The sequence below is a fragment of the Clarias gariepinus genome, chromosome 6 (assembly GCF_024256425.1).
Source record: "Clarias gariepinus isolate MV-2021 ecotype Netherlands chromosome 6, CGAR_prim_01v2, whole genome shotgun sequence".
Taxonomy (NCBI): Eukaryota; Metazoa; Chordata; class Actinopteri; order Siluriformes; family Clariidae; genus Clarias; species Clarias gariepinus.
In genome coordinates, this window is record NC_071105.1 from 34,126,561 (window position 1) to 34,136,807 (window position 10,247).

Here is a 10,247-nt window from a genome sequence, read left to right on the forward strand (position 1 = left end):
ATTATTATTATTATTAGGACTTTTTAAAGACATCCTTAAGCAATTATTTGCATGTACTTCAGACTTTTGCAAACTTCTAAGAGCTTGTGCCCATTGGAAACACTGCACATGTCAAATCAGGAGCTCTGGGAATTTGGGGGGGAATAAAGCACAAAAAGGAAAGGGAGGGTGTATTACACTAGATGAGAAGCAGAGGAGGAGGAGAAAATTATATAGTGTTCATAAGGAGGGAACTTCTTTAGAAAGAGAGAGAGAGAGAGAGAGAGAGAGAGAGAATTTCCAGCTGATCACTGGAAACCAGCAGCAGTAGCAGCAGCACTCGGATCAGCTGCATGACTATCCTGCGGTAAGTGAAAGTTATTTATGAAAGATCATAAATCTGTTTGTTTGTTGCACGTGCACGCTTCTTAATAGCGCGGGGGGAAACGCGCGAGACACGTCAGCGCGCAAATTACCGGCCGGCGAGATAATTAAAATGAGAAAAAGAATGTAGAAGAAGAAGGAGAAGAAGGGAAAAGGGAAGACAAGGACGATTGAAGTTTATGAGGAAATCTTTAGAGGATGATGTGCTGGTACTCCTGCAATGCACGAGATGCAGTGTGTGTGTGTGTGTGTGTGTGTGTGTGTATGCATGCAGCTTTCTCCACTCATTACTTCTGCTTCCTTTGTGAGGACGTGGCTCGTTTCGCAGTGTTCCCCCCCCCCCCCCCCCTTCCCCTCCTCTCTTTGTATTAAAACATCTGGATTTGGAAAGGATTACAGGGATGACTCGATCCACTTAATAATCCTTGTGCATGTCCAAAAAAAGTTGCTCAGAACACTCTCTCAACAGACATCAAAGCCTTTAGAAATGTTGCACACAAATCTAAATAAAAGGAAAAATATATAATAGATCATGCAGAGTAATGAGACAGCTTTCATGCGCATGCGCGGTAAGCCCTTCAAAAAAAATGTACTGCTGCACACTGTGGTTTCTGCACATTCCCAGTCTGTTCTGCAGGATATGGGCTTTAAAGTGCATTCTCATTAATATGAACACATCCTCATGATTTTTCACATTCTGTGATCAATTTGGCATGGGATGAGACACAGAGGTAGATGAATGGATGGGATGTAGATATAGATCAGGGGGTAAGTATTCATACCCCTTGAACTTTTCCACATTTTTGTCATGTTACAACCACAAACGTAAATGTATTTTACTAGGATTTTTTGTGATAGGCCAACACAAACTGGCGCATAATTGAGAAGTGGGAAGAATATGGTATTTTTTTATATATTTTAATTATTTATTTATTTATTTATTTTTAAATTTACACCTAAAAATCTTAAAAAGTGTTGCAAGCATTTGCCTTCAGAAGTCACTTAAATCATAATTTAATCTCAGTATAAATACAGCTGTTCTGTGAAGCTCTCAGAGGTTTGTTAGAGAACATTCGTGAACAAACAGCATCATGAAGCAGTTGTGGGTTTAGAGCCTTGTGTTTGAACCTGGGAGCTTCCAAATTGTAGTCCAATGCCAACACACCAGACAGGTTCGGGATAAAGTCGTGGAGAAGTTTAAAGCAGGGTTAGGTTATAAACAATATCCTAAGCTTTGAACATCTCACTGAGCACTATCAACAACATCTTAAAATGGAAAGAGTATGACACACCTATCAAGACATGGCCGTCCACCTAAAGGAGAGCATTAATCAGAGAAGCAGCCAAGAGGTTCATGGCAACTCTGGAGAATCTACTGAGATCTACAGCTTAATGGATAAGTGGCAAGAAGAAAGTCATTGTTAAAAGAAAGCCAAAAGAAATCCTGCTTATAGTTCCGCATGGCTCGTCGCAAACCGCAAGCGATAAAAATAAAATACATAAGCGTTTGTGGTTGTAACGTGACAAAATTTGGAAAAGTTAAAGTGGGATGAATACTTCTGCAAGGCACTGAATCAAGAGACGGATAAACCTGAGCCCCGAGTCAGTGCATTGTTGAACATTTCCGATAAGACGGGTCCGACAAGCCAAAGTGCAAAAAAGGAAAAAAAGTTGACAGCATATTTAATCATCATAAGGGAGCCCAGAAATCTGCCGTGCATGAAAAATGGGGAGCAAGTCAGCCCAAAGACTCTGTTTGACATTCCTACAACTCAGTTAAATGATGCAGATTTCCTCTTTCACCCACTTCTTAAGGTTGTGAAAGCCAGGCAAGCCAAAGTCACAACATGTGTCGTGAAAGTTCCAGCCAAAGTTCTCAGGATACAATAACTCCAGTAGCACAGGGATAATTAACTCAGTAACATCTGGTCACGACGGTTTGAAGCAGTTATGAGAAAAATAAACATGTACAGTAATAATCCTTATGTTTACATGGAAGGTGTGTTCTGTTATGTGGGTTAGGAGGATATATTCTTGACACAGCTGTCACAAACAAATCGAATCAGATCCTAAAAGTTTACAGAACTACTGTATAAAGAGAGCAGAGATTAACACTAATGCAGCACACTCAAACTGACAAAGAGCTTCAGAAGTATTGAGTAAGAACCAGTGTGCCTGGTTATTTAGCCTGCATCATGCGTTGTGCACCTTGAGATGCTACTCTGCTCACCAAGTTTGCAAAGAAATAGATCGAATCCACAGTCACTGAAATCATATACCTGTACATTTTCCATTTTGATGTTTAATTTGAACATGAACCTCTTAAATTGTATCTGCATGATGTTCTGCATTGTGCTGCTGCCACGTGATTGGCTGAGCTTTCAACATTCACAAAAAATACAAGTTGGAAAATGGTTGTAATTAATAACAAAAATCGAATTAAGCACAATCAAGGCTTTAAAAAAAGAAAGAATTTTTATCTTGAATAGGAAAAAAACTTGGCAGTAGACAAATCCTACAGTCTACAAGATTGCAGATTGGAAGATAAAGACCAAAAACATGCATTCAAATCAGCAAAGACTTAGTTATGGTTACAAATTAGTCACGACACAAAAATCAGTGTTTTGCAACAGCCAACTTAGTCTCCTGATTTGAACCGTAAAAAAATGTGTTTTGAATAAAAAAAAAAAGACAGTCCACATCTGCAAAAAAGCAAGCATATAAACGAGTTGAATTGTTTGGTATGTAGGAAATGTTCTGCAACCTGTGCAGCCTCAGCTGTTATTCAGCAAATGTTAATTTTGGATCTGACGGCAATTTTGAAACATATTCTTATAATTCCTATAATTGCTGGGGAAAAATATTCCAATTAAAAAGAAAAAAAACGCCAGCAGCCCTATTTGTTTAACTTCTAAAAATATTCAAATTCATTTACATATTTGTGCTTATTATTATGAAAGTTGCCAACAGTATAGAAGTCTGTAAAATAAGGACAAGTTGCACAGATGACATGTATTCGGAATAAGCACACAATCTCAGTGTAAATACTAAGAGCTACTTAAGTAACCTTCTCATAATTCACATATTCAATATCTTTATTGCATTTATTCTAATTTTTACAACCGTGGTAGAACCTCCAGTCAATATTCACACACTACGGGCAATTTGGAAATTAGCCTCATCTACATGTCTTTGGACTGTGGGAGGAAACACATGAAGGAAACCCACCCCGTGGTAGGAATTGAACCTAGACCCTAGGTGCAAGGCGACGGTGCGTTATATAACAAACACCACATTTTATGTGACAACGCTGCGAGTTTCCAATAATGCTAATAAGGTAACGCTAACAGGATTGATTGTAAATGTCAGTTTTCATGCTACATCTGCACATGAAAGTGGAAAGTATACAAAAAAAGTTTTTGAATAATTAAGCTAACTAATTGGAATCTGCATCCATCCATCCATTCATCCATCCATTATTTATGGCATAGAGCCTGTCCCAGCAAACCTTGGGCACAAGATAAGACATACCACGGATGGGATGGCAACCCATCACATGTCACAAGCACACATTAAATCACATGGGCAAGTTTGAAACATCAATCCTTCCACACACCATTGCTTTGGAGAATCAGAAGAAACTGGAGTACCCGGAGGGAACACCCCAAGCATGAGATGAACACACTCCATACACACACAAACCAGAAGCAAGATTCCAATCCCCAACCCTGTAGTTACGAGGCGACAACGCTAAGCCACTGTGAATAATAAGTGGTTCAGGCTTATAAACTCGTGCTGTCTTCAGGCGCTGATGGAATTATCGTAAAAATCAGTTTCCATGCTAACAGTCTCACATGAATACTGTAATGATGTAAGTGGGAGCCATAAAAACACTTCTAAAACTTAAGTGTCTAATTAATTAAACTTGCAATTTGATATATTGTAGTAGAGTGTTAAAATTCTTCATAACTGTGATTCGGCAGATAGTAAACAGGAGCGTCGGCGAGACTGAGTGTCTTGACAGGGGCGGAAATAGAGGTCAAGCTTCCGGCAACTGAAATAAAAAATAAGTAAGCGCAGGAGCAAGAGAGATAGGCAGGAGACATTGCACGCAATTCATTTACTACTTTGCAAGACCATTTTACTGTAAATATGAGAAATGGTCATGGCACTGATACTGATGTATGGCTTACATAATTCCAGAAAGTAGTACTCTGCACCTGTATATACAGTACGTAATGTCTGCGAGCTGAAGGATACAGACATAATACAGTACAGCGACAGATGCAACGCTGCAAGGGTTTTAGTTTAGGAGGGGGTGAAGGGGACGTGTAGAAAGGTAATGTTCAGGAAGGAAGTTAAATTACAGCTAAAACAAAACAGCCCACGGGGCCAAATTCTGCTTCTGCAACCCCAACCACCCTCCCCCTCCCCCTCTCCTTTACCAACCCCCATTTCAGTCTCTCAATTTTCTACCTAGCTTGTTTGTGCTTTCCAATGTTTATTGCAATGCCAAGAGCTCGACCTCTATTTCTGCCCTTGTCAAAAGACATCACGGTCTCGTATTAATGTTCCCCCATCTCCCACCTCACTCTCTGGGCTTTCTCAAAACACCAGCGCCGACCAGGTGTCCTTGGGGCCCGTTCAGCTTGAGAAAACACAGTTCATGGCAGATTGCCTATCAAAATAAATGCGGTCACCAAACAAACACTATCATTTTCTCCATGTGGTCCGTCACTCATTCAAGCCCGGCACCTGCAGAATGAGAAACTGGATTTACACTATAGAAATCAACTCTGTTTTATTTTATATTTATGCCCCTGTAATGATAAATGTTATACAGTCAAAAGATTTTTTTCAACTTTGAACAAACACGAGCACTGTCATAGGATTTTGTGTAAATCAATGCTAACCATACTTTAAATGAATACATGATTCAATGCTTATAACATTTTCCCATTATGCTCAGACACTAAGCTAGGCTTGTTAGTTATAATTATAGGTGCACAAATGAGAAGGTAAACAGACCTGAACAGACTCGCGGATTAAAGCTCCGCTGCACCAATGTCTTTAGGTAGAGATTGTCTCTCCATGTATTAAATCCCTTAAAGATCAGGCAAATTATACTCTATGCTGTTATTTAAACATCATATAATTTCTAGGTAATGGCCTTTTCCTAATGCCTGCGTCTTAACCATGCACCTGCAATAATTAAGCTGAGGATCTGCTTCCATAATGCATTGAATGAAGCTGAAGATACACTGCTCCCTGCTTATTATTTGTTTATTGATTTTTCACTCTAACTTTTTTTCCAGGTGTGGTCATGGCTGGATTCTTTCTACCTGTGCTGTTGCTTCTCCCCCTGGTGGTCTCTGTCCCCTCCCCTTCCAGGTCACCACCTACCAAATACTGCCGCAGGTGCTGTGATCACCTGGACCCACCTCTTGTCAACTCGCCTCGTCCCGTGGCCTATCAGACGCCAGAAGTTCGGACGTTCATCAACATGACCATTCTCAAAGGTGAGGCTGAAACTGCATCGAAAATCGGAATGAATATGTAAATGGCAGCATGGTGGGATGGTGGGATAGTGATTAGTATGTTGGCCTCGTACCTCCGAGGTCAAGGGTTCGATTCCTTCCTCGGGCCTGTTTGCATGGAGTTTTGAGGGCATAGAATAACAAAACACAATTAGGGATAGTGAATTAACTTTTTTTCTTTATATAAGCCCCTGCTACACTAATGAACCCATCCCTGCCCACCCTGCCAGTAACTCCCTTTAATGGCTCAAATGTGAAAATAGCTTGGAGAGTTAAGGACTGATCCAAGCCACCTTGGACGTAGAGCCTTCCTTAAAAACGTTTCAAGTGTCCTACTGCAGCGAAATGTGCTTGGAGACTTCTGTAAAAGGTTTTACATCTTCAAAATCATCACAAGTCCCAGTTTTACGTGGAGGCCCCTCAAAGTTCCAATTTTTGTATAGCCCATTTCCACTTCAAATTTATATCCAAATATCAAAACAGATGTAGCACTAAATAGATACAGATGTGGATATCGACACAGTGTTACTGCTCAGTGTTTAAGCTATTAACAGCTACGTTTTTTCCCACATGAACAAACTCTTCTGCTTGATTATTTAATCCGTCACCCATTTACGCATACAAACACACCCTTTTTTTTATCTCGCTTACTCATCCACTCCCATGCTAGCTCTCTTCTGACCTTAGTGCCTTATTGCCGCACTCCCTTCATCCCTCCCTCTTCTGCTCTGTGATGTGTCTACTTGAATCTCAGCTCAACCAGGCAGCATATGTTTCTGTGGTCAGAGTGGAACAGAACTCCTATATCATATATAACCCAGGGATGACCCTACACACTGTACTAGTCACACCCACTAACATGCTTACTATCCCCCACTCTATTTCTCCCTCACATACACCTACCTAACCCACTCTCTCTCTCTCTCTCTCTCTCTCTCATGCACTCACTGCTTATCCTCTGCCTAACATGCAGAAATTTGACCCTCCCACCCAGTTCTGGAAAATGCTGCACTGGTTTTAACCTCAGCCCCCGGCATGCAGACCACAGCTCTCAGCTCTCTTCTGTTTTGTTAATCAGAACAACCGAGCCGACTCAGTCGAAGTCATCCCGAAAGGCGATAGAAGGCTCTAGAGGCGTACAAACCTGGCAGGAAACTTGCCTATGTGGCAGTAACCTACAAGCGGCAACATGTGTGTCGTGTTTGTCTGTGTTGTGAGATTATAGCCCTGAGAACACTCAGCTACTCGCAGGCTGCCTGTGCTTACTCAGAGCTCAGTAAAAGCTGCGGATTCACCGAAACAGCCATGAAAGGAAACAGTAACCATGTGGGGGAAGACGATGTGCAGATCACCACCTCTTTAAAATAGTGCTTGTGAACTACAGGATCTTTTTTATACTATACTATACAATACACACTACATTTAACTTCCCACATCAGGATAGTTAATATGTTGTGGCAACTAGAAATGGTGTGTTAATCATGATATTTGGCTTTTACTAGCAGGGATCCAAATGCTATATAATGTAAACCATGTGATGTTTGGAGTCTGTCCACTCACTCACTCACTCATTTAATTACCTCGCCCTCTGGCATCTTTACTTCCTTTCTCAGTAGATCCGCTCCTCATTCATTCTCCTTCCTCCTCCTCCCCCCAAAAAACACTTAAATTTTCCATGCCTCCACACCTTTATCCATTAATTTATTCCTATCTCGCAGGAGATAAAGGCGATCGAGGTGAGAGAGGAACTCCAGGGAAGGCAGGAGCGGAAGGTCCTCCAGGTTCCAGAGGTGCCATCGGCCCTAAAGGCAGCAAAGGCCAAGCCGGAGCACCAGGAGACCCCTGCAAGACACAGCACTCATCCTTCTCGGTGGGCCGCAGGAAGGCCCTCCACAGCGACGACTATTACCAGGCGCTGCTCTTCGACACCGTCTTCGTCAACCTCGACGAACACTTCAACATGTTCAAAGGCAAGTTCTACTGCTATGTGCCGGGTATTTACTTCTTTAACATCAACATCCACACGTGGAACTTCAAGGAGACCTACCTACACCTGATGCAGAACGAACGCGAGCAGGTGATCCTGTATGCGCAACCCAGTGACCGGTCCATCATGCAAAGCCAGAGCGTTATGCTTACCCTCGAGCTTAACGATGAAGTCTGGGTGCGCCTCTTCAAGCGCGAGCGTGAGAATGCCATTTACAGCGATGACGTTGACGTCTACATCACCTTTAATGGCTACCTGGTGGCTCCTGCCGCGTAAAAAAAAAGGGCGCTGTAAGGATGGTTTCCCGATACTGAGAGTGGGAATTATGGATTGAGGCTTCTCTCAGGGAAAACGCGTGCCAATGGAGTTCTCTGAAGAGGAAGGAAACAGTGCTAATTTAATAATAACAATGTATTAGGTACATTTAGTTGACAGGTGATTTACATATTGGTGCTAAAACTAGCTGACTAACTAACGACTCAATTTGGTACCTTTGGTACATTTTGGCCCTTTATTTTGCTGCGTTACATATGATTGATTTGGCTGCAGAGCAGCTTCATTAACTTATCAGTGGGCAAAGGTGTGCAGAATATCCTTCAAGTCTTCTTAGAAGCTTTTTTTCTGAGCACAGAATTGTTCATTGTGAAAGGAAACCAGGTCACCTGTACTGTATTTGTCCTTCCAAAAAAAAAAATATCCATCACTTCCTGAAAGGGGGTTGAGTGGAAAATACTCCAGACTTACATAAGCATTTGGCCCGGCTCATCGTCTTTACTTTTTACAGTGTCTCTGGAACCAGTCTGGTCTGTTTTGTTGAGGTCTTTGCTTATACCAGCTGGACAGGCTTTTTCAATGCCATTAAAACCAATACAGAGTGACAGGAGTGAAGGTGCAGCAGCAGCAATACCTGTGCAGGAACCAAAAACCCAACCCATCCTGCTAACTGGCAAAAAAAAAAAAAGCAGTCAAATTTTGGCAGTCATAACATAATCATCCTGTCTTTTTTTTTTTTTTCTTTTTAAATGCATGAATAAGGCATAAGGTAGTTGGCATGTGGTACATGATAAATCCATTATGAAGTGATGCGGTTAGATGAACCATGTAAATTTTATTCCCATTCAGTTTACTGTTGCTGTAATGACCTACACCTGGATTTTAGATATATATTCATTGGTATAAATGATCAGCTGCCTATAATAGTAGTATAAGCAGTCGGCTGGCTGTTTATCAATTAGAATAACAATTGTTTTTGTCCTTTGGTGCATTTTAGTAGATGTTTAATTTGGGTGCCAAATAGTAATAATTTAAAGGCTACATTAATTAAATTGATTGTTTTTAGTTAGATGTTGGGTGATATGAAGTGACCTAAACAGTGTACAATCAATAAGACAAATATGATTATGCACAAAATCAGTAATATTATTGCAATTCTGTGGTTAAAGTGGTTTTAAAAAGAGTGGTTTAAAATATTCTTGTATTGGCAGGTTTTATTTGTCACTTCTCTCGCTGCACCTATATCAGATTAGAGAATTTTGTGATTGCCCTGAAAACAGCATTTCGGCAAGAAGAAGAAAACTTGGCTGATGACCAACCAAATTAGCATTACAGATTTGATGCGCTTCTAAACTATGCTTGCAAAAGCCTGAAAGCTTTTATACTTGCTTTGATGTTAAGATAATGCACACGGAGGGATTAATTCTGAACATGATTTAGCACTTAAGTATGACAAAAAGGAGGCTTAATGGCAAAATGTCCCTAAAGAATAGCCAACTGGCGATGAATTTTAAACAACTTGGCACAGTAAATGTGCTTTTCTGACTCATATATCGATACACCCCATTACTCATGATTGCACTGTGTGAAGCCCACACTGTCACATAGTGGACTGCTAGGATGGGACGACATGGAGGAACTTGGGGTCAGCAGAACATTGTGGAAATAAACAGAGTGCCGTAAAAGTGTCTAAACTGAACCGTCTTAAGACAGTGCCGGTGATGTTGATTGGAGCTGAAAGAAAAAGAGGCCACCCATCTGTCTCTGGAAGGAAACCCAGCTGCGTTAGAGCTGCTGTGTTTATAGACACCAGAAACAGGAAACCAGACCAACTATCTGTAATCACAACCAGGGAACAAGTCAGTAAGAGAGAGTAATGAAGGATGGGGGTGAGGGGGGTGGGGGTGGGGGGGGGTGAGTGGGTGGTTACTTGCTCAAAATAAACCACATATCACTTGTTCTCTTTCTTTCTTTTTATTTTTCCATCTTCCTTTCTTTTTTCTTCTTTCTTTCTTTCTTTCTTTCCTTCTTTCTTTCCTCCTATTACACGATGTGATAAAGCAGCATGTTGTCAAAATCAATATTAG

The 10,247-nt window shown here is 41.1% G+C and overlaps 1 protein-coding gene across 1 annotated transcript; it reads left to right on the forward strand.

The window, feature by feature from the left end:
• The first annotated feature begins 246 nt into the window (after positions 1-246).
• On the forward strand, positions 247-10,044 carry c1qtnf6b (C1q and TNF related 6b). The gene is made up of 3 exons (XM_053497830.1): positions 247-346; positions 5,679-5,882; positions 7,619-10,044. Exons 2-3 carry the CDS (start codon positions 5,687-5,689, stop codon positions 8,161-8,163), a joined length of 741 nt encoding a protein of 246 aa, XP_053353805.1. The 5' UTR covers positions 247-346; positions 5,679-5,686; the 3' UTR covers positions 8,164-10,044.
• The last annotated feature ends 203 nt before the right edge of the window (positions 10,045-10,247 follow it).

Bases quoted from the DNA above. Each gene is read 5' to 3' on its own strand.
- c1qtnf6b (XM_053497830.1), top strand. From the start codon at position 5,687: ATGGCTGGATTCTTTCTACCTGTGCTGTTGCTTCTCCCCCTGGTGGTC. The intron at 5,883-7,618 runs GTGAGGCTGAAA...CCTATCTCGCAG, and splicing joins CAACATGACCATTCTCAAAG to GAGATAAAGGCGATCGAGGT.